Source organism: Trichechus manatus, unplaced genomic scaffold (assembly GCF_000243295.1).
Source record: "Trichechus manatus latirostris isolate Lorelei unplaced genomic scaffold, TriManLat1.0 scaffold00228, whole genome shotgun sequence".
Lineage (NCBI taxonomy): Eukaryota > Metazoa > Chordata > Mammalia > Sirenia > Trichechidae > Trichechus > Trichechus manatus.
The window spans coordinates 1,692,111-1,716,016 of NW_004444164.1; the positions used below are offsets into that span (position 1 = coordinate 1,692,111).

Consider the following 23,906-nt stretch of genomic DNA (forward strand, 5'->3'; position numbering starts at 1 on the left):
TTGGCCTATTCTCAGTACTCAAGAAATGTTAGGAGTGACTTCATTTATTATTTCATTATAGATATAAAACGGGGTAGTGATTACTGTATTACCACTTCAAAGAGCAGTTGTGATCAGTGAAAATACCTGTAAAGACAGGTAAACAATTGAGTGTGATCCAAAAATGTGTTTTCTTTACTAATCATTCAGTAGTTTAAAAATCAAATTATACTGTTTGCAAATAATTGGACGTGAATAAAATTAACTGAGGATATATTTTCTTATTTACATCTTTGTTAGACCTTGGTGGCCAGTGCCAGAGTAACTTGTTTTTCCTAAATTTAGGTTGCTGAGTGATTTTGTCATATTAATACATGAAATAATATTTTTATAAAAGCTACTGAAATTGAGCATAAACACTAAGCTGTTTTTTCATAAGTATCATGAACTATGTTATAATATTGTCATTATTGTAAAGGTCCCTTGCTTTTAACAGATGGAAACAAACTTGGACTCGTTAAAAAAGATAATTGTCATAGGTTCTTCTTTTTATGCTATTTTTAGATCAACCTGATATGCACCTTTGGAAAATTCCAGTCTTTTCTTTTCTTTTACATTGTGAATAGTTATTTTCAAAAGGCATTAACTTTAAATAATACCAGATTCTCAACTAGAACAAAATGAATATGAACGTGTGTTTGTACATATGACTATCTGGCAGTGATAAACATTATTTGATAAGCATTGTACTTACCGATTGGAGTTATGTATCTTCCATTTATTTCACTCTTTGTACATAAAATCCTATGCATATTTGTCTTTCTTGATCACTAAAATGGTCATTGATTGCTTCCATAATTTAAAAAGTTACCAAAATTAATTTCTCCTAAATTTTATTCATCTTTTCTTTCCAGTTAATTTTAAAGCATGTTATCAGAAACCCTAGGTATGAACTTTCTCTTTCGATGATTTTTGTTGAAGTAAGTGTAAATACGCTGTATTGTGTATAAATGAAATGTTAATTGGGGAAAACCATATTTTAAAACAGTGATTATCATTGAATCTTACTACTAAATATGCAGTTGACCCATTTCATAATTTCTGCAAAAAGTTTCAGAATTTTCAAAGACTAATAATATGAGGAAAATATGTGTAACAAGGAATTTATTTCCTAGCTCACTGTTAACATTGAGCAGCAGCTTGGAAAATATTGCCCTGAACATGCTGCATTGTAATTTTCATTCATTTCTTTCTTGTTAGGAATCTTTCCCTGAAATTAACAAAAGATGTTGATCAGGAAGCCAGGTGTTCCCATATCAGCCGCATGCCCAGCAGTCCATCTTCGGATTGGCCCCTACAAGGTGTGGAAGAAAACGGAGGCATAGATTCTCTGCCTTTCAGATTGATGTTACAGGACTGTACTGCAGTAAAGACATTATTATTAAAGATGAAGAGAGTTCTTCAAGAGGTAATGGTTTCAGATTAATGCCTTCCATCACTCTTAGTGAAGACTGTAGACCCGGGTAGACCCAGCTCAGTCAGTAATTAACTGCATGGCATTAGACAGGGGTCAAGTATCTACTTAGAGCTTAACTTTTCTCATATGTCAAAGGAAAGGTTTGGAGTTTGGGTTTATAAAGTACTCTTCAGCTCTAAAATTCTAAGATTCTATGAAAGATTAAAAAGAACAAAGTGAACCAAGCCTGGACAGAGTCAGGTAAGGAGAAATGAGCATCAGCTATTAAGTTATGTTTATATCTTAATATAAAGCTATTGAAAGAGACCTATGAAATGTATTTCCCTTGAATGATATTTGACCTTTATTTATATGACATCTGAGAATGAGAAAAGTAATTTATTTAGTATTTTTTTGTCTCGCTACTATTCAATCCAGTAAAAAATCTATTTGAATGTTTGACTGATTTTGTTCAGTCAGATGATGAGTTAGTTAAAAAAATGCAAAATGGAATTCTTTCACCTTTCCCCCCAAGAATCAGACATTTCTTATGATTCAAATGTATTCTGGATTGATTTTTATGATTATGATGGGTTTTGGGGGTAATTTCTATAAAAAAGTATAGACACTAATTTTAACTGCATAACTATGTACAGTAAAGGTCAAAAATTTCAAATGACTTGCCTCTAGTAAGTGGTAAACTCAGGATCAGCCTGAAATTTCTGACTCCAGATTCAGTGATATTTTATAATACCCCATTGTCTTTCAGTAGATTTCTCTTTTTAATAAGAGATATTAATAAATAGTATGATTGAAAAATATTACTAATTGGAATGAATAGTATTGTGGTTACCTTAAAATGATGATCATTGATATTTGTTTTTCTAACCCTTTTCGTTACAATAATAATGCTAGCAGCTACCATCAGAGGCAAAAAATGAAATCAGGAAGAGAGAAGGCAGCTTAAGACAAAGTATAGACTATTGGAGGCATCCAGTCATGTGTTCCCCTTAGCTGTTAAAAGCGAAAACTGGAAGAGATTTTCTGTGTATCTCATGCCACTTTATATTACTGGAGTGCTCTTTGCCTCTAGAATCTATGCAATGGTCTGCTGGAGTGATGTTTTTATACTTGTTCACTATTAAACGATGAGGAATTTTGTGAGCCAGCTGTTAAGACAGACATAAAAAAAATTAAATGATATAAACTTATAATTAAATAAATTGTATATTTTAAAATGTAATAAATACTAAAATACATCATTTCCTATGTATTTTATTCTATTTTACCATTATCTGCATGCTTGAGCTTATTTACATCTATTGAATCTATGTGGTGGAAATACTGTATAATAGCTACTGTGCATCTTTTTCAATTGTAGATGCATTAATACCATTTTGGTAGCGTGAAATCAGCCACGTGGGAGTATTTATGACACAGACATTGGCAAATGCTAAAGAATAGGACTTCTTATTTTGGGGGATCTGGTTCACTATTCACTAGCACACCACTGTATGTATGACCAGTAACAGTATGTGTGACTATAACGTCTCTGTAGTGACAGTGTAAGTGTTTTCCTGCACGGAACGGATAATTTAGAATCTCCCTGCTCTTTGGCTTAACATGTAGTCTGAATCTCTTTGAACAAGACAAATTTAATAATACTTGTTATGTTAAGAGATACTAATCTCAAAGTCTGTAACATTATTCATATTCAACTGTTCAGCTTTCTACTTATGTTTTGAGTCTTGATCTTAGTAAAACATCAGTACAAGTAAAAGAGAATTAGGCAAAATTGACAGGAGTGTCAAAAGATTTTCTTAGGGTAATATTTTGTAATGTTAAAATATTCAGTGAAAGTCAGTGTACAGTCAATGTTCAAAATATATTGAGACTGTTTTTTATACTTCCAACTGTTTTTCATTATTAAAGATTATTTGAAGAAATTAAAGAAAATTGGTTTTAAAAGCAGATGTGCAGTAAGCAGTAATCACACAGAGTTTGTGCAGCCCATTCAGAGAGCAGGGGGTCTTAGGTTGTATTGTAACAAACAATAGCAGTATTGTTACATGATTAGCATAGATAACTGTTCTAGTAATAAATATTCGTAGATGAACTATGACCATTTCTCACACAGACTAACTTTTGGCACTATTGTCAATTCTTACCAATTGCTATTATTGCTTAATTTTCTCCTCATATTTAGAATAGCATAAGCATAAATCGAAAATGTAACATTGTTCTCATACTCACCAATAGATCCCATTGCATATTCCCTGATTGAAAACTCTGTTGTATATAATGACCTATTTTCGATTTCCTGAGAACTGGTAGATTTCTAAATAAGGGCATTCAATCTACATAAAACCTAACTCTTTATAAGGCTATACAATTTGATCTGGAAAATAGACAAGGAGGAGAGAGAAGTAAAATTCAGTGTTCTTTTGCTATGTAAGTAATTTTGGACATTCCCTGGAAGAGATTAAAGAGGGCAGAGAAAAATTCTTTCCCAACCTCAACCCCCATTTCACTCACAGATTTCATTGGAAGAAGGATATTATAGTGGCTAAGATCACAAGTACTTTGGAATTATAGAGATCTAGATGTAGTAGTTCCTGGTGGTGTAGTGGTTAAGAGTTCGGCTGCTAACCAAAAAGTTGGCAGTTCGAATCCACCAGGTGGTCCTTGGAAACCCTATAGGGCATTGCTACTCTGTCCTATAGAGTCGCTATGAGTCGGAATCGACTCCATGGCAACAGGTTTGGTTTGGTTTAGATACAGTGGTTAAGAGCGCGTCTGCTAACCAGAAGTTTGGCACTTCTAGTCCATCAGCCACTCCTTGGAAACCCTAGGGGGCAATCCTACTCTGTTGTATAGAGTCGTTATGAGTTGGAATTGACTCGATGGCAATGGATTTGGTTTTGGTGAGTGTGAATATCATCTCTGTTACTTAATAGCTGCTACAAGTTGATTAAGGTTTTTGAGTCTTTGTTTCATCATATATAATATTAATGACTGCCTCATAGTGTTATTAAGACAATAAAACATATTTATAACAGTTTATCACAGTGTGGGTGTGGAGTAAGTACCCGTGGTCATGAGCTACTGCAATAATCTTGTTCTTGTGATTACAACTGTGTTGTCAGGTGGAATATTGGACATTTCTTATACACTTCAAAATGTACTAGTAAATGCTTTTTAATAGCACAAAGTGTTGTGTTTATAGAAGCAATAACTTAAATAATTCTTAATAAAAGCTATAGAAGGTGAAACTGAAAGTAGAATATTGTTGCCATTTATGCTTTCCTGGGCTTACTTAATTGTGGAAGCTCATTTGATGTGACCTTCCTTGGCAGAAGACCTTCTACACGCCAGTTGAATTTCCTGTTTCTAGTTAATATATAAGAAAGGTTGACAGGAAAAAATAAAAATAAAAAAGTAGAAGGGTCAAGTCTTTAAGTGATAATACCTAAGAAAACTAAGTAGAAGATATTAGCAGTTAATTAAGAGAAAATATGAGAATAAATAAGTTAAATGATATAGTGTTAGTGTTACTGAATATGATAATGAATACATCACTACCCACAAATATACAGACTGAATTCAGACTTACATATATCAGCAGCCAAATGAAAATTTTCTAATAATAACATAATGACTCTACCTGCTATAGTTTAGATGGTACCACTTTGTCTGCACAGCAGTGATTATTTATTATTTTGAATATTTTCTTACTTATAACTTTCACCTATAAAAATATAGAAAATAAGAAAAATGAAAATACTGATAACACTCCTTAAAATATTGTTTTCTGAGATAAAGATGAAAAACCACTGAAAAATACTAAAAGCTGCAAATTTTAAGCGTATCATTAGATTGAAACATAAAATATCATAAATTGTGAAATGAAGAAACCAATTAAAGAATGTTTTGTATTACTATGTCTAAAGATCATGATGCAAATGGAAATTTAAATATATTCTTATATTTTTATAAATATATTATTTATATAAATATATATTTGTATCCACCACATGTCTGTGAGGAAGACTGTGGGGATGGCACAGGACCAGCAGTGTTTCCTTCTGTTATATATAGGGTCACTATGACTGAAAATCAACTTGACAGCACCTAACAAGGACAATACCATGTTTGTATAACTATATTATACTATCAAATTTCTTATATAACCAAATGGAAATCACTGTTTGGTGCTGTGTTTTAATTTCATGAGTATGTTTTGAAATTTACAGAAGGCAATCAAACTAGTCTACATTGTTTTATAAAAAGATGGCTGTTATTTAAACTTTGGAATTAATATAATAATGAATGAAAAATTAAATTTATTTCTTTTATATTTCTTAATGCAACATTATATAGAAATATATTTTAGTCATAATAATGACCATCATTTTGTAGAGTCACAAAGTGCAAGCTTTAACATTTCTTTTGAAGTGTAAAAAATACAAGAAATTAAGTCAGATGTTTGTTTTCTGGATATATTGTTGACCTTTAAAATACTTTTTCAGCAATAAAAATGGTCAAATGATGCAGTAAGAATACCTCTTTAAAATGTAGTTTAACTACATTGTAGAAGAGTCTAGAAATTACACAATCACTCTGAGAAATTTGTGAAAAACCTTCTGTAGTTTTCTTTCTTCCATTTGAATAACTTCTTAATGGTTGCTTAAAATGGATACTGTCTCTTCAAAAATGCATTTAAATGTTCACTACACTAAAAAGAAAGGTCTCTTAAAATATATTTGACTGACTGAAAAAAAAAAAAACACTTTGCTGTTGAGTCGATTCCAACTCATAGTGACCCTATAGGAAAAGTAGAACTGCCCCATATAGTTTCCAAAGAGCACCTGGTGGATTTGAACTGCTGATCTTTTGGATAGCAGCCGTAGCTCTTAACCACTACGCCACCAGGTTTAACTTACTAGTTATCTTTAATAAAAATAGGCAGTTTAATAAACAAAGCCATAAAATAGGGATGTCATAATGTTTTAAAGGAATAGGGAAGTTAGGATTTAGACATAAAATAAGCCACCTTTTTAATATGACAGACATCAGTTCTAAAGCAATTTAGTGGATATGGTGTCACCATTTAATTTAGAACATTTAAGTTGAAACTACAGTAAAACCAAAGACATTTCTGCTTCTCTAGGAACAGTGGTGGTAATGATTTGCTTAGTAAATATTTTCAAAGCACTGTTTCAGTTACTGGTGAATAAAGTTCTCACTCTTGTGGAGATCTGAATTGTCGACATTGTGGATGTCTGATAAAGAACATTCCTGCTAAATGGAGTAAATGCAAAATTCCTAAGATTGAGGCACAGAAAATTACGTGTGCAACTGGAGAGGAGTGAGCAAGTGAAGAGTGATGTGAGGGAAAGTCAAAGTCGAAAACTGATGTCTGATCACGTAAACCCACAGAGGCCAGGGAAGGAGCCTGGACTGTGTTCGTATGAAATGAGAAGCCCTTGTAGAGTCCTAAGCAAGTAAGGATCGTGGACTGATTTACATTGTTGAAAGATCACTTTGGACCTGATATGAGAAATTCATTGAATACAGTGAAGTAGAATACAAGTTATACGGCTATTATATTGTTCCAGGTGAGAAATCGTGGTGACAGACCAGGGTGGTAGCAATTGACAGAGAGAGAGGAGAGAAGAGATTTGTGATATGTTTTGTTAGTAATGTCAAGAGTACTAGCTGGTGAATTAGAATAGAGTGGTAGTGAGGAAGATTAAAGCAAGGATAACTAAGAGTTATGGTTTAAGTGGGTGGATATTTTTTGCCATTTTCTGAATCTGGAAAGATAAGGAAAGGAGTGAACTGTGTGATTTGGGGTTAAAGTTAAGGTTGAGATTCTTATTTAGACATGCAAATGTATGTGCCAAGTAGAAATTTGAATTAATGTGTCCACAAACCATGGAAGATCAGGGCTAGAAATATAGATTGAGTATTCATTATCGTATAAATTCTGTTTAAAGCCATGGAAGAGAGAACTTGTATTAAAACCAAGTTGGGTGCTCCAATATTTAATGATCGAGAAAAAGAGTGGACAGTGGAATGAGAACACTAAGAAATAGTGACAAGGAAGCCACGAGAATAAATTACTTCAAGAAGGTAAGCTTGAGGAATGGTGCCCGGAAGTAGTAGGATAAGAAAAAAAAGGTAAACAGTCGTTGGATTTGGCAGTCCATTGAAGTTAATTCCAAAAATATTTTACCTAGGCTTCAGAAATTTCAATGTATAAAGTAACCCTTTTAAAGTGTTAATTTGCAAATCCAAAGTCAGAATAGAAATAGGCATTTCTAGGGTCCTCAACTGTTAAATTATTGGTTCATTTCTTTACAGAGCATTGGTCTATGAATGTGAAAGGTAGGAAAACAATTAATATATACCCTGAGAGAATTTTAAAAATATGATTTAAAGTAAGATAAACATTGGTATTTGAAGGACACTGTAGATTTTACTAGGTTAATTAGAATAGTAACAAAAAGTTCATTTTACATAAAGTACCTTCCATATTGAGGTGTTATTTTTCTTTTATAAAGTAATATTTATATTACTTAAAGTAATTATGTATACAGCAGAGGCAATCTAACATAATGATCACAATATACAGGTACATGCATGTGAGTTTGGACAAGGTGTTTAATATCTCCATAAAAATCTGGACCATTCTAAAAGTGGAATTAGCAGTTAATTGCATGTTCAAAACTATTTGATAATGTCAAGTTTTTTCCAAAGTGTTTATACCAAATTACTCTCTTAGCAAGGTATAGTATATTCATACAACATAATAGTGTTGCTGGGTGAAAACCCCAGGTTTTGCTCAGCGTGACTTGTTACAGCCAATAAACAAGAGGCCAAGTTGGGAGATCAGAAAGATGCCTTTATTTCGTTATACAAGGAAAGGCGCGCAATCATGGCCGTTGCCTCCAAGACTGCTCTCAGGCACCTTGGGGAGGTGGACTTTTACAGAGAGCAGACAAGGAAATGCAAACTCATCATGAATATTCAGGATTGACCTTCACGAAGGCAATCAGAGCTTGGGGATGACTGTGCATTTTCTTTAGACAAGGGTTCGATGCCTCAGGATGGATGAAGAGGTTGATTTTCTTTCATTAGGATGTTAAGTTTCCACCCAGAGGTGTTGAGGCCATCCATGGCCTGGTCTGTGATTATCTTGTCAAGGACAATTTTAGAAGAAAGTGCAGCTTATTCTGCTCGGTGTAGAAGGATAAGCCAGAGCTGGTGTCTCTTAAAAGGGTTGGGCTCTGAGGCTGCCTGCCTCAATGGCATACATTCATGTGTCATCATGTCCCACAAAGAACGTTTTGAGAAAATACTTTTAGAAATTCACAGAAAAATCTATACAGAATATAGAGTTTAAAATATGCAAAACTAAATAATACATAGTAAAATAATAAGAAAAAAGTTAAAACCATCAGTTGCCATGGAGACTATTCCAACTCATGACAACCTCATGTGTGTCAGAATGGAACTGTACTCTATATGTTTTCAGTGGCTGATTTTACGGAAGTAGATTGTTAAGCCTTTCCTCTGAGGTGCCTCTGGGTGTACTCTAACGACCAACATTTTTGGGTTAGCAGCCAAGTGCAGTAACCATTTGCACCACCCAGGGACCCCAGAAAAAAACAAACCCATTGCCGTAGAGTCAATTCTGACTCAGTGACCCTGTCTATAGGACAGAATAGAACTGCCCCATAGGGTTTCCAAGGCTGTAATCTTTGTGGAAGCAGACTGTCACACCTTTCTGCTGCAGAGTGGCTGGTGGGTTTGAACTGCTGACCTCTTGGTTAACAGCCAAGCACTTAACCACTGTGCCACCAGGGCTCCTCAGAAAAAAGTGAGGGGGTATTAATTACAATATTTGGGATAGAATTACCTGTTTGGGGGACTGGGGAGGAAGACGTGCAATTAAGGCGGGTAGAAAGAGAATGTTGTAGCTATTGGTTGTAGTCACAGTGTATTTTCTTACATGTTTCTTTTAAAAACACTACATATACATAGTATTTTCTCATATGTGTGAAATGTTGCATTAAAAACACAAGTCCTTCAAATTGTTCCTACTCTGACTAACTCACTGCCCACTAAGCCCACTCCTCACAACCCTTTGTTCCTCTGTATCTCTATGCCTGTAAAAATTGCAGAAATATTTTGTTTATTTCTTTGCTGTGAATGTACCTTAAGATATTTATAGTATTTCAAAATTAAAATGGAGTAGACTCAAGGAGAGCAAGAATATGCCTATCAGCCAGATAATTCTTTCCTGTTAGGTGTACTTATATTATCTGCTAGTCATGCATATTATTTTCATTGCTTATAAGAAAAAACAAAACAAAACACAGTACTAACAATAAATGCCACCCTCGTTGTACCTGATTACCGTGGTAATCTGCTATTTGTGTTATAATCATATTCAATAATTAATCAAACAACCACTAATATGGTTTTGTTATGCATGTCTAACTTTCAATTTTCTTCATGAATCCAGCATTAATGTCTCGGTTGTAATACAACTCACACACTTTCATGTAATTTGATGGGCTAAATCTGGCATTAAGAATTTCAGGCTGCAACGTAGCAGATAAACAGCAGATGGCACCCTATAGGATCTCCAGGGGATACTTACAGTGTTCTGCATTTCAGGTAGGGGAGAAAGGGAGATAGCAGAGAGTCACTTAAGCAAATGTATGAACACATTGTGTTCCTTTGAGGCATAGTTTTACTGAAATTGTGTTTTGACTTGAAAATCAAAGGCATATTTAACTACAGTGAAAATGCCTATTTTTAATCACTGAGTATGTAAAAAATGGTCTTACAAAATTAGATAGCAATGTGATTGCTTAGGAGCTATATAAAATTTAAAATATTCACATGTTTACATATGAGCAAGATGTTTTAGCAGCTGGTGACTCATTTAGATGGATAGCAGCTATTGCTTAAGTGTATCATTTTACCTTGATAGAAAAACCTTGAAGACCTTAACTATTAGCTTTATTTTAGGTTAACGTTACTAATAGAAGGACAGATGTTTACCATTTATTTCAAATATAGTTTTAAATAGGCTATTTTTGCTATTTTTAAAGTAAAAGTGGATAATATATATCAAGGATTAGTTATTGATATAATGTTGTTGTTGTAAGTTGCTGTCGAGTCGATTCCAACTCGTGGTGACCCCATGTGTAGAGCTATTCCACAGAGTTTTCAAGGCTGTGAGTTTTCAGAAGCAGGTCACCAGGCCTGTCTTCTGAGGAGCCTCTGGGTATATTCCAACAGCCAGCCTTTCCACTGGTAGTCAGCTCTTAACCATTTGTGCCACCCAGGGACTTCTATTGATATAATAAAAAATCCAAAACAAACCCGTTGCCCTCAAGTCTATAATGACTCATAGTGACCCTGTAGGACAGAGTAAAACTGCCCCATAGGGTTTCCAAGGAGTAGCTGGTGGATTCAAACTGCCAACCTTTTGGTTAGCAGTTGAGCTTTTAACCATTGCACCAACAGGGTTCCATTGTCACGATAGAAATGACTAAAAGACATTTATGATTAAGCAGTATATGAAAATAAATAAATCCGTTGTGTTGTTCTCTTTGATTAGCTGGGCTCCTGAGTTGGGTAATAGCAAGTGAGGAATTTGAAAAGAATTAATTATCATGAAAGATTTGTTTCTCTTACCTCAAACATATGTATATTGTTTTACTGTCTATTATCTACTTTAAAACCCAAACCAAACACATTGCCATTGGGTTGATCTTGATTCATAGTGACTTGATGTGTTACAGAGTAGAACTGCTCCGTAGGGTTTTCTGGACTGTAATTTTTTACAGAAGCAGATTGCCAAGTCTTTTTACCCAGGAATCTTCTTGTCTACTTTAGGAGTCAGTGAACTTTTTTATTTTTCTGTAAAGGAACAGAGAGTAAATATTTTAGACTTTACTAGCCATACAGTCTGTATCAACAAATCAACTAGGTTGTTGTAGTGGGAGAGTAGCTACAGTACAAAAACAAATAGGCAGGGATGGGTTCCAATTTATTTATAAAATCAGGTGGCAGGCCAGATTTGGGATTTGTCATCCTATCCTACTGCAGAGAGAGGTGATGAAAGTATCATGAAGGGCATTAGTTTTGGGAGCCAGAATATATGGCCTAAATTCCTTCTTTTTACTTACTAACTGAATGACCTCAGTCAGGTTATTTAAACTCTGCACCTCTATTTTATCATCAGTAGAATGGAGATAATAATATTAACATATCACATAGGTTTGTTGAGAATATTAAATGTGTTAATATACTTAAAACACATGGAACAATTTTGGAAAATGTTCCATGTGTTTCAAGTATATTAAAAGTTATAGTAAATGCTCAGAATGTATTAGTTATTGTCATATTATCATCCTGAAATCTGAGGACCACTAGTAAAAGAAAGAGCATGAATTTGATGTTAGACAAACCTGAATTCAAGTCTTAAACCTACAAAAATTTAGCAATGTTATTTTATTCAGTTTCTCTAATGTGCCTTTGGTTTCTTCATGTGTAAAAGAGGATAAAAATTCGTATAATTTTATTGTGAAAACTAGATTAAATTTGTTTGGAAACGAAAATGTACTAAATAATTGTTATTTCTCTACTGTCCCCTCCTCTACTCCCTTTTAACACATCCATGATTCGTACTTTCTCTAGAATTTGTCCTTAATGTTGGTATTCTTATTTCCTCCACGCTCCAGAGCTGGGGCCCTACCCAGAAGTTCTTTTGCTGGCTCACAGAATCTCTAAATACTGCTCATCCACCTTTCTAAATCTCTGATCAAATTACATGGTTGTATAGTAAATTTTAGGTAGGATATCAGTGACTTAACAGTATGTCCAAATATAGTACGTATTTTCAGATTTTGAAATCTTTCCAAAATTTTGGTTTTGTTTTTATGAAATATTCATGAATGTTTACTGAAATACGAGCCTGTTTTAAAATGATTTTCTTACAAGGAACTATGTTATAGAAGTGATTTTCTTAACTTCTGTTTGCATCCAGCGTGCAAACAATTTTAAGTAATCTACATCTTCCCCAAAACATATTTGCTTTCCCCCAAACCCAAGTCTCCCAGTTTCCAAGGTGGCACTTCCTCTAGCTATAGAGAGATTTATAATTTATGACTTTAAAACATAATTTTAATCATGTATTTTATAATTTAATGGTAATTTGTTGTGTTTTCTTATAATATGTTATTTATCTCTTATTTAGAGATTTACATGAAGCTCACAGTCAGCATTTTATTTTTATTGATCATTTAAGTCTTAGACCGTCTACCATGATTTTAACACAGGGTACATAAAAATATTTTATGATAAGGCATGGTCTAATTTAGTATCTACTGAAAATTGTGTTCCCCATTACACTTCCATTATTTTTGAAAGCTAAGGCTGTTTTGAAACCTAAGGCCTATTTTCTTTTATTGAATGCTTGCTTGTATACTACCTATTCTTGATAAAATATGTATTTTATTTAAGTACTTTAGAAGTTTCCTTGTCTGGGTCTATGTCAAATTTACCTGCCACTGGAGAGATAATTGCAACCTGTAAATATTCTTCAATTGTTTCTACTGGACATTTCTCTTCACTTAGTTGGCATTCAAGACTATCCCTCTTACTGGCAAATTGTTCAGTATCTACCAAAGCTATATATTATTGTCTCTGGAGAAACCTTCAGAAGAGGAGACAATTTTTTTATGAAATGAATAGTGGGTAAAATATAGTTAATATTGCCATGGACACATATAACTATGTAGACCGTAGGCCAAGAAACTGCTGGCATTAATTTTGGAGAGGAAATTCCAGCAGATAATATCTACATATCTGTGCACACAGTAAATACATGAATTTATTGTTGAAAGATAATCATGTAATGAATGTAGTAATTCAAGCAAGAATTTGGGAATACTGTAATATCAGAGAATGTTAAAAATAGCAGGTAGCCAGATGTGTGTGTCTGTATATGTGTGTGTGCACATACACACACATGCACATGTATATGCATGTTGGGGTTATTGAGTGTATGCAACTGTATTTGTTGGGGTAGGTTGCAGGGTTGTAAGGGCTCTTAAAAATAGATCCAAGAAACAAACACCTTAAATATATAGTTATCATCTATTTCCTGTCAGATTAGTTTTGGCCCTATTAAAGGATCCACTCAACCTTGTAAAAAATAATGGATGCTAATAAAAGGCACCCCAGGATATACGTCTGTATCCACAAAGTTTCCTTCTGAATCATTCTTTGATATCCTTATTGTCAACTCTTACCTGCTTTTCCTCACTATATTGACTTAACTTACTATTCTTGTATGCTTTTTGGCTCTGAACTCCACCTTTATTTCCTATGTGCCCATCTAACTTATCCCTCTTAGCAGTAAAGCAATGAATAGATTACTTTTTGATGACCCACCCTTCCCTGTCATTTGTATTACCCCCAGGGCATTTCTTATCTTATAACTACTCTAAGGGAATTCTTGATTTGTTTGGCCAGACAGAATAGGCATGCCCTGGGCTCCACCCTAAGCCTCATGAAGTATCTTCCCAGCCAGGACTTGTAATTTTCTAATGCTCTCCACCCTCCACCCTCCACCCATGTCCACACACATATCCTTTTTATTTTAAATCATGGCCTGGGAGAATGGTGTTTTTCCATGGTATTTTTCCATTGGTCCTTCAGAAATCCCTGTGTTTTCATCTCATCAAGCTTCTCTCCTCAAATTGAATTCCTGCTCATGGAATAATAAGCAAGCATTTAGCTCTAACTGAGAAAAGTTATCGTATCATAATGAAAATTTCTTTTCTTTAACATCATCCCTGTAGCTGCTCATGGTAGTTGAGCAGCTATTTTCCTGAGTATAAACCTCTGTGAGGCTTTTTACTAACTGCACCCAAAGTGAGCGAGGTTCACAACCTGCCACAAGCACCTGGCACTTTTTCTTTATAATTAGAGAGTGAGACATGGACAGGGTAAATTATGTTAAAGAATTATTAACCTTATTAATTCTGTAACCTTTTCTTTGTTTCTTAGATATAAACCATGTTGAACATTTTGAACTGACAGCAAAGAGCTATTGGTAAAATTAGCTGTTAATATTTTCAGACCTCTTAGGAAAGTTCTATAGAGTCTGCCTTAAAAAATTAAAATATTGGAACAGAAATTTTCATAGCTTTTTTCCCCCAAAAGTAGGCTGTGTATTTGTCAGCTAAGCAATGAGGGTGAAGTGGAGTGAATATTCAGTAATGAAAAATCAGTGGGAAAAAGTGTTATCCGTTTTTGAGAATTTAAAATTTTATCCATAGTCTCTATATAAAATATTAAAAAAAAAAATAACATTGATTGTAGGATGAGACATAGGAAAATGAAAGGCAAAGTCCAAAAATAGTTTGTTTTACACTCGGTTAGGACAAGTTCAAATGGACTTGAATCACGTGCCCTAAGAGTTTAAGAAGTGAAGTAAGGGAAGTTCAAGATAGTAAAATATCCTGATGTCAAGTGAGACTAATCATCCAAGAAATATTCACTGAATAGCCATTGTTGTTTGGCTTGTGATAGGCGTTATTTTGGTTAAAAAAGAAAGAAATGCTCTTGCCTCTATTTAGAATCTAAATGGGAAAGACATGCACAATAAAACAATTTTAAAACAAGATAATTTATATGATGTTTTAAGTGTGCCTTCATTTATTGAGGGGAATCCTGTTTTTAGTGACAATCTACCTGACAGTCACTGAAAACAGGACTTTGAAAACAGTCATTGAAAATGGAACCAACTCAAAAGCACCCAACAACAACAACTGCTTGAGCTTTACTTTTTTATTTTTTTAAATTCAGTATCAGGTCATAAAGAGCCCTGGTAGTGCAGTGATTAAGCATTTGGCTGTTAGCCGAAAGGTCGGTGGTTCAAACCCACTAGCCCCTCTGAGGGAGAAAGATATGGCAGTCTGCTTCCTTAAAAGTTACAGCCTTGGAAACTCTTTGGAGCGGTTCTACTAAGTCCTATAGGGTTACTATGAGTTGGAATCAACCCTAGAGCAATGTTTGTTTGTTTTTTAAATCAAGGTATTATGTGGCATTTGTTTTATAAACTTTTTACTGTAGCTTTCCAAGCAATAACTACATATGTGATTCAGCTTAGACAGAATCACTGTCTTCTGTTCATTTTTTCAGCCAGTTTCATTGAATAACAGTCTCTGAGACTACATAAAACAAGAGAGAAAGAGGTATAGGGAAGGAAAGAAGGAAGGAAGGGAGGGAGGGAGGGAAGAAAGGAGGGAGGAGAGAAGGAAGAAAGGAGGGAAAGACTTTCCATCAGGAAAGAAGTGTACGTGGTTCCAGTATTCAGAAAATATAGTCAAGCTTAAAGCCTGAAATTTCTAAGGGTATGTGGGACTTAGTATAAGAGATAGATCCCAAGAACACCAGCCAACACCCCAAATAGAAGGAATCAAGCCAAAAGTAGATCTCACACAAGGAACAGAGGACTTTTGGCTCACCAAAAGAGTGACAATTTTATGATATTCCTTAAAGCAAAGAGGCTAGCTGTTTGCTTTTACTCATTCATTGGCAGTAAGGCTTGATGTCTTTGTACTGGTAATAAGAAAGAGCAATGCTCCAATGATTTCACTCTTAAAATGGTCAAGCAATTAAGTTAACTTTGTTAGTTTTTTGTACAAAAGCATGTTGTAAAAATAGCGGATCTGTCCATAAATTAATCTGGAGTCGATATATAGGACATACCAGAGTAAAGAATATTTGGAGGAATAAAGATTACCTTACACCAATTCAGGTATGTTGTAAAAAGAGCATGGAATGAAGAAATGGCAATGAATATCTAGGAAAAGAGAGAGAATTGAAAGTTGTATTAAAATTAGAAATGAAAAGAGTAATGACTGATTTTGTGTAATGATTGAGGAGAAAATACATCCTAGATTTTTCTGACATTATAAGCCTAGTATATGGAAAGAATAGTAATGCCCAACATAAAGGCGGAAGTTCAGAATTACAGGTAAGTCTGGAGACTATCATGAGCTTGACTTGATTTATGTTGGGTTTGAAACAGTGGTGGCTCATCAAGTATATACATCATAAAGGCAGAAGAGAATAGGGTAAAAGGGTGTGCCTAGAGTTATACATTTGTGAATGTATTTGCCTAGATGTTTTTAAATGTTGATGTGATTTACAATCACTCAGTGATTTGTGAAATGGTCAAGCTCAAGGAATGTTAAAAGAGTAGAAGTAAAGTGAGTCTTAAGAAGAGAACAAAGGCAAGGTACACAAAGAAGCAGAGTTATATATACAGAAACATTAACTAGCATTTATATAGTGCCTATGGAGCCCTGGTGGTGCAGAGATTAAGAACTACAGCAAGCTACAGCTGCTAACCAAAAGGTTGGCAGTTCGAATCCACCAGCCTCTACTCGGAAACCCTGTGGGTTAGTTCTACTCTGTGCTATAGGGGCACCATGAGTCTGAATCGATTCAATGACAATGAGTTTTGGTATAGTATGCCAGGCATTGTTTTAAGTCCTTTACAAATATTATCTCATGTAACCTTACTAACAACCCTATGATTAAAGTGTTCTTATTATCATCTTAGTTTTATAGATTAGGAAATTGAGATTCACAGTAGCTAGGTTATTTGAAGATAGGATTTTAACTAAGGCGTGCTGAACTTCACTGCTCATGTTTTTAAGGACAACATTTTGCTGCCTTTCCAAAAAAGTATAGATTTTATGAGAATAAAGGGTCAGGAAAGTGAAATAAAGGAAGGATTTCTTTAAAAAAAAATAAAAGAGAGAGGGTAGTCTTAGTCAAATTTTCTGTGCAAAAAAAGAAATAAAGAGCATGTCAAATTAGATTGAAAATGAGGTCCTTGATTTTAAAAAACACAAAAAAAGATGATGAAAGAATAGGTTGGATTCTAGACTTACAAAGATTTTGGATGAAGTTTACAATAAGAAAAAGATAAATGGAAACAAATTAAAAAACAAGACAAGTGAAATGAAAGAAGAAGAGATAATTGGTAACTGGAAGAGAGCACCGTAACTCTGATCCAGTCTCTTTAACTGCCAGTATCACCTTTTAAATATGTTAGCCCCCTTCACACTCAGCATGGTCATAAATGATGCTTCATGAATATAAATCTTCCCTTTCCCTAAATACCATCATGTCATTTCCACCACCATTTTCTTAAATACCAAGGCCTGAAACGGGGCACAGCCTTGTTCTTAGTCAATGTGTCACTAAATCTTGTTTTTCTCTATAAGCAATACTTTAGTCCAAATTTTCATTGCTTTACATAGATAGAACATTACAACAGACTTGCAACTGAGGAGTTCTGACCCTTGCGTACTAGGTGCCTTTGCGGAAGTTATTTAATGTCTCTAAATCTGTTTCCTCATCAGTAGAATGAAGAATTGAATAATCATATGTAGAAATGACTAATAATTACTGCATCATAAACAAAACAAAACAACTATTATCTTTCTCCTCTCCTCTCTTTTCTCTAATCTACCTATATCACTTCAGCATGTTAGCTTGCCTTTAAAAAATTCCAGCAACTCCCTATTTGATACAGGATAAAGTCAAACTCCTCATCCTTTATTCAACGCTTTTTGTAATCTGATTATCCAGCCTTATCTCTCAGTTAATGCCTCTGCTCTGCCGCTGGTCAATGTGGCCTTTTCATTATTCTCTAGATATGCCATTCTGATTTCTTACTGCAAGCTCTTGTACATTTCATTCCCTTAGGCTTGCCATGCCCTTCTCCCCCTACTTTGCTTGTGCAAATTCTCAACCTGAAATTTCACATCTTTAATACATCTTCTAAATACATCTTCCTTGATGTTCTTATTGCCTCTAACATGCATGTAATCACCAATGTCCCTGAACTATTATTTGTTGTTTAGATCAGTTCATATGTCCCCAGCCAGAGACCATATTTTTCATTTCTTTTGTATTTCCTAGAGCTCCTAGCATAATTCTGGGTAGAGGGGGGCTGACTAAACACTTCTCCCATGTATAAGGAGAGTATATGGATATTGCAGAGAGCAGACATCTTTATTTTCTAAATAAAAATCTTAAGGTTATTTTTTAATTCTAACTGTAGTGATAGCACAGGTGGTTATTAGGTATTATTGAGTATTTAAATATTAAATGTACGTTTTAAATTAACCTATTTTCCATTCTAAACATGTATTTATTGCCTTATTTATAAAATTTGCATAGCATTGGGAATTTTTGTAAATCTAGTTACATATCTTTTCTTTAATGCAAGCTAGCTTCCCAGATAAAGTTTTCCCATTCATTCATTCATTCATTTGTTCATTCATTCAAAGCCATTTCTTTAGCCCTTTTTGTGTGCCTCACCTTCTCTCAGTACCTTGAAACATATTAGTCATGTCCTCTTTATAAGTGAAGGAATCACACCCAACTTAAACTCCTTCAAACTCCTTTGGGAGTTTTTTGCTACACAAAACTAAGAAGTATAGGATTGAATATGGTACTCTTGCCAGAAAAAAGAGGGCAGAAGTGATGCTGTAGTGTCAAAATCATAAATTTCCACTGGATGGATAGAGATGGAGAACAGATACATGCATTTGAGATTGATTCTTGTCTTCAGAAATTTTAATTAATTTCAATAGATGAGGAAAGCAGTGCAGTCAGATAAAATGCAATATTATCAAATTACAATACATGTGTAAATTTGGATTATCCTGGCAATTGTTTATATTTTGAAAGGAGTTGGATTTCATAATTATGTTCTGTGTCTATAAATGTCATTAATATCATTATAGAAAAAAGTATGCTTGATCTCTTCCCTGATGATTTTTGACATTGTAGCTATATGCATTTTTTATTTGTATTTCTCATGTTAGATCTAGCACATATAATAAAGAATACAATGATACTCTCTTTACCTGAGTTGTGGATAGTTAATCATAATAAAGTTTTATAATAGGATCCTCATATTAGCTGCTCTTTAAGTAAAGCCTCCTGGTTCAGTGAGGTGAAAGATGCATTTTATGACCAAATTTCTATAGCACACTTTGTGGTGTGCTTTATGGCATGACAATGACAGTCTAGTGCTTTCATGATTTCATATCTGTTGTGTGGTAGCGAGAACTTTGGAAAGTTTTTCCTCTTTTTTTTCTTTCACATTGAAACAAAAACATTATATTTGTAACATTTGTCTTTCTTTTTCATTGTGTAGAGGCAACACAACCTCTCTCTTTCTCTAATTTTTGGGGAGGTGCAGTGGTTAAGAGATACTGCTGCTAACCAGAAGGTCGGCAGTTCAAATCCACCAGCCGCTCCTTGGAAACCCTATGGGGTAGTTCTACTCTGTCGTATAAAGTTGCTGTGAGTTGGAATCAACTTGATGGCAGTGGGTTTGTTTGTTTGTTTTTTGATCCATCTGTGAAACTCTGAGGACAAGTAAGTTCTTTTAAAGTAGAAAATTCTGGTCTGGTCTGGTCTGACCTAGATCTTTCTGAGGCATTTCACTGTGTTCTCAGATTGATCCTGATGATGTAGGTTGTTTATAGTTTTCAATTTAGTGTTTTCAGGAGTCCTAGTTTGGGCAACATTAGGAATATATTTAAAACTTTGAGGACTGCCAAAATATAACTTAAATAAACATGTATGTGTGCATTTATTCAGAATTTAAATGACAGATAGAAAGATAGGATTAAACACTTGCGTCCAAGCATCAAGATATTCTTACATTAATCTTACATTATCTAACAACCTTAAACATTAAAAAAAAAAAAAAGATATGCCTTAAATCCATGAAAATCAAAGCCATCAAAGAGTAAACATCCTCAGGATACATATGAGAAGATATTCTGAGATTATGCATAGTTATAATATTTTAGCCTTTTTCTTTGGCTAACATCCTGCTTCCCTAAGTGAGGAATAAATTGTTTTAGTTTCTTTTCATCTCCATCATTCTCAAATTGTTTTGATCACCTTTTTACTTCATCTGCATTCCTAAAGAGATACAGCGGTTATTTGACATATTGACATGCATATTTTGTAAGGTTTTTATTGTTGTTGTTCTTGTTTAACAAAACAGGTTTTTTTTTTACTTCCTTGGAATGTCTAAGTGTTCCCAATAAAAGACTATAATCTGTCTGCCTCCTTAACTACAGTGATATTATCTGCATTTAAGGTATAACTGGAAGTTAGAAAAAAAAAGTCTCTTTGGCTAATATTTGGCCAAACTGGTTCAAAGATAAGGCAGAACAAAACAAAATGAAAATCTTCAGTGATCTCTTTTTCATTCTTTATATTAGTTATGCTTTAATATTGTTCTTTCTTGGTAAGTCTTGCCAGCCGAAGGTATATTGATTATAATACTCTTTTCAAAGAAGCAATTTTTGACTCTGCACTTTTATATGACACATTCATTCTTCTATTTAATTATGTATTTTTTCGTTCTTATTTTTATTTCTTTCTTTTTTATTTCTTTGTATTTAACCTGGTTTATACTGACTTCTGAGAGCGAATTGTTTAATTTTCCAGAATTGAGCTTATTGATAAGCACTGACACTATGAAATCTATATTATAAAAACTTACAATTAAATAAATTATAATAAAAATAAAGGCAATAAATACACAAAATTCATCATTTCCTAATTATTGCACAATGCTTTACTATTGTCTGTACTATTGAGGTTATTTGCGTGCGTTTTATCTGTAATGTAGAAATTCTATACAATTGTGTGCTACTGTGAATCTCTTTCAGAGTTGATGTTCAGTGATACCATGTTGGTAGCTTGAAAAAAGCCACAGTGGGAGTATTTACACCCAGGCAATTGGCAAATGCTACAAATCAGGGCTTCCTCACATTCTCAGAGTTGATTGTGAAATATTTACCAGCTCACACTGCAGTGGTTAGAGAACATGTTTAGTGACATTTCAGTTTTTTGAAATTTATTAAGCCTTGCTTTATGGCTTATCATCTGCTCAGTTTTTATAATGTTCTTTGTTTACTTAAAAAAAATGCTGTTTGGTGCAGCATTACATAAATCCATTAGCTTATAGCTGTTCATCATTTTGGTCAAATCTATATACCCCTAAAGATTATTTTTCATCTGCCTGTCTTATCAGTTTCCGAGGGAGGTGTGCTAAAAACTATGATCATAAAAACCAAACCAAACCTGTTGCCGTTGAGTTGATTCAAACTCATAGTGACCCTGTAGGACAGAACAGAACTGTCCCATAGTTGCCAAGGAGCACCTGGTGGATTTGAACTGCCGACCTTTTGGTTACAGATGTAGCTCTTAACCACTACACTGCCAGGGTTTCCCCTATGATCATAGATTTTTCTATTTCTCCTTTTTGTTGTATCAATTTTTGTAATATATATTTTGAACCCATACTATTGGGTGTATTGACCTTTTTTAATTATATTCCTTTTCATTTCTATTAAAACTTGTGTTAAGTCTACTTAGTCTAATATTAGTATTGCTGTATTAATTTCTTTTGGTTAGTATTTCCATGGTATATATTTTCCATTCTATTATTATTTTTTTTCTTTTTTTGAAGTGGTCAGGGACACTTTATAAAACACATCAAGCAGTTAGGTCTTCTGTGGGAGTGAGTAGGACATTTTGTAAAAGAAAGTGCGTTATGGTCGCCTGTTAGTAGAGAACACTTCAGATCCCTGTAGAGTCAGGAGCACCCAGCTGAACAACCCAACCCCACCCTTGTCAGTAGAAGCCACATGGGGAGCAGTAAGGAGGTGCTTCAAACAGTACCCCCCCTCGCCACAGGTATCAACAAAGACTGAGTGAGCACTCTGGACATCTACCCCATTTCGCAGCAACCAGGCTAAAAAAAAAAACCAAACCAAACCCATTGCCATCGAGTTGATTCTGACTCAGAGTGACCCTATAGGACAGAGTAGAACTGCCCCATATGAATCTGGTGGATTCAAACTGCCAACCTTTGGGTTAGCAGCTGTAGCTCTTAACCACTGTGCCACCAGGGTTTCCAATAACCGGGTGGTACCCTTCTTTTTCCTACCAGAGCAATGCCAGAGGTAGCTAGCTAAACCATTCTATTATTTTTAATACTCCCATATTCTTATATTTTACATGTGTCTCTAGTAAGCACAACACAGTTGGCTTTTTTTCTTACACTCCAGATTTGAAAATCCTTATCTTTTAATTGGAAGCCTGTATTTTGTTTACATTTATGTAACTCTTGAAATATTAGAATTGAAATGTATGCTCTTAATATTTGTTTTCTAATTGTCCCACTTGTTCTATGTTCCTTTTTATAACCCTTTGGATGAATTACGTCTTTTTAATTATCCCATTTCTTCTCGTATTAGTTGGTTAGTTACAAAATTTCTTAAACTCTTCTTTTAATGGTTACACTAGAGGTTACAACATGTATCTTTGGCCTCATAAAAACTTAATTTAAAAGAATACTTATACCATTTCCTGTATTAATCTTAAAACATTTATACCTGAATTCTGTTTATTCTTTAGCCTCATCTTTAATCATGTATTTAAATTTTAGAGACATATACCATAATACAGTGTCATACCTACAATATTAGTAAAGATTTACCCAGATATTTACCATTTTCTTTGCACCTCATTATGAGTTGGAATGAACTCAACAGCAACAGGTTTGTTTTTTAGTTTTACACCTCATACAATCCTACAGCTCTAGTTTCTATCTGGGATCATTGTCCTGATGTCTGAAGATCTTCCTTAATGGTTGTTTTAGTGTGGGTGTTCTGATGATGGATACTCTCTTTCTTTCTTTTTTTCCTAAAAACACCTATTTCAATTTCATTTTTAAAGCTTGTTTTATTGGATATAGAATTCTATGATTTTAGTTATTTTTATTTTTAGTGCTATTATTTTCTGGCTTCTATTCTGATGAGATTTTTATTGTTGCTTTTTGGAAGCCAAAATGTCTTTTCTCTGACTGCTTTTAACCTTTATTTCTTTCTTTTCTTTTTTTTGGCTTTTAGTAGTTCGATGGAGCTTTATATGGGATTTTTTTTCCCGCATTTGTTCTGCTTGTGATTTAAATCTATGGCTAGATAACTTTATTCAGTTTTGAAACTTTCTTATCCAGTATCTTTTCAAATATCACTTGTACCCCATCGCTTCTCTATTCTACTTCTGAAACTCCAATTGCATATACGTTGATGTTTCTTCATAGCCTATATATGTCTTATGCTTTTTTTCCTGTCATTCCATTGTTTATTCCCTGCATGTGTCACTCTGAATGTTTTTATCTGACCCATATTTCACTTTACTAATCCTCTCTTCACCGGTATTGAACCTGCTGTTAAGCACATTTAATGAGATTTAAATTTCAGTTAATGTATGTTTGATTTAGTTTTCAGTTCTCTGCTGAAATTTTCCATCTTTT

The 23,906-nt window shown here is 34.1% G+C and overlaps 1 protein-coding gene across 1 annotated transcript in view; it reads left to right on the forward strand.

The window, feature by feature from the left end:
• Positions 1-23,906, forward strand: part of CCSER1 (coiled-coil serine rich protein 1) — a 1,325,280-nt gene that overhangs the window by 368,900 nt on the left and 932,474 nt on the right. The window contains exon 6 of the mRNA XM_004389012.1: positions 1,240-1,447. Within this exon, the coding sequence (XP_004389069.1) occupies positions 1,240-1,447 (208 nt within the window). The remainder of the gene's footprint in view (positions 1-1,239; positions 1,448-23,906) is intronic.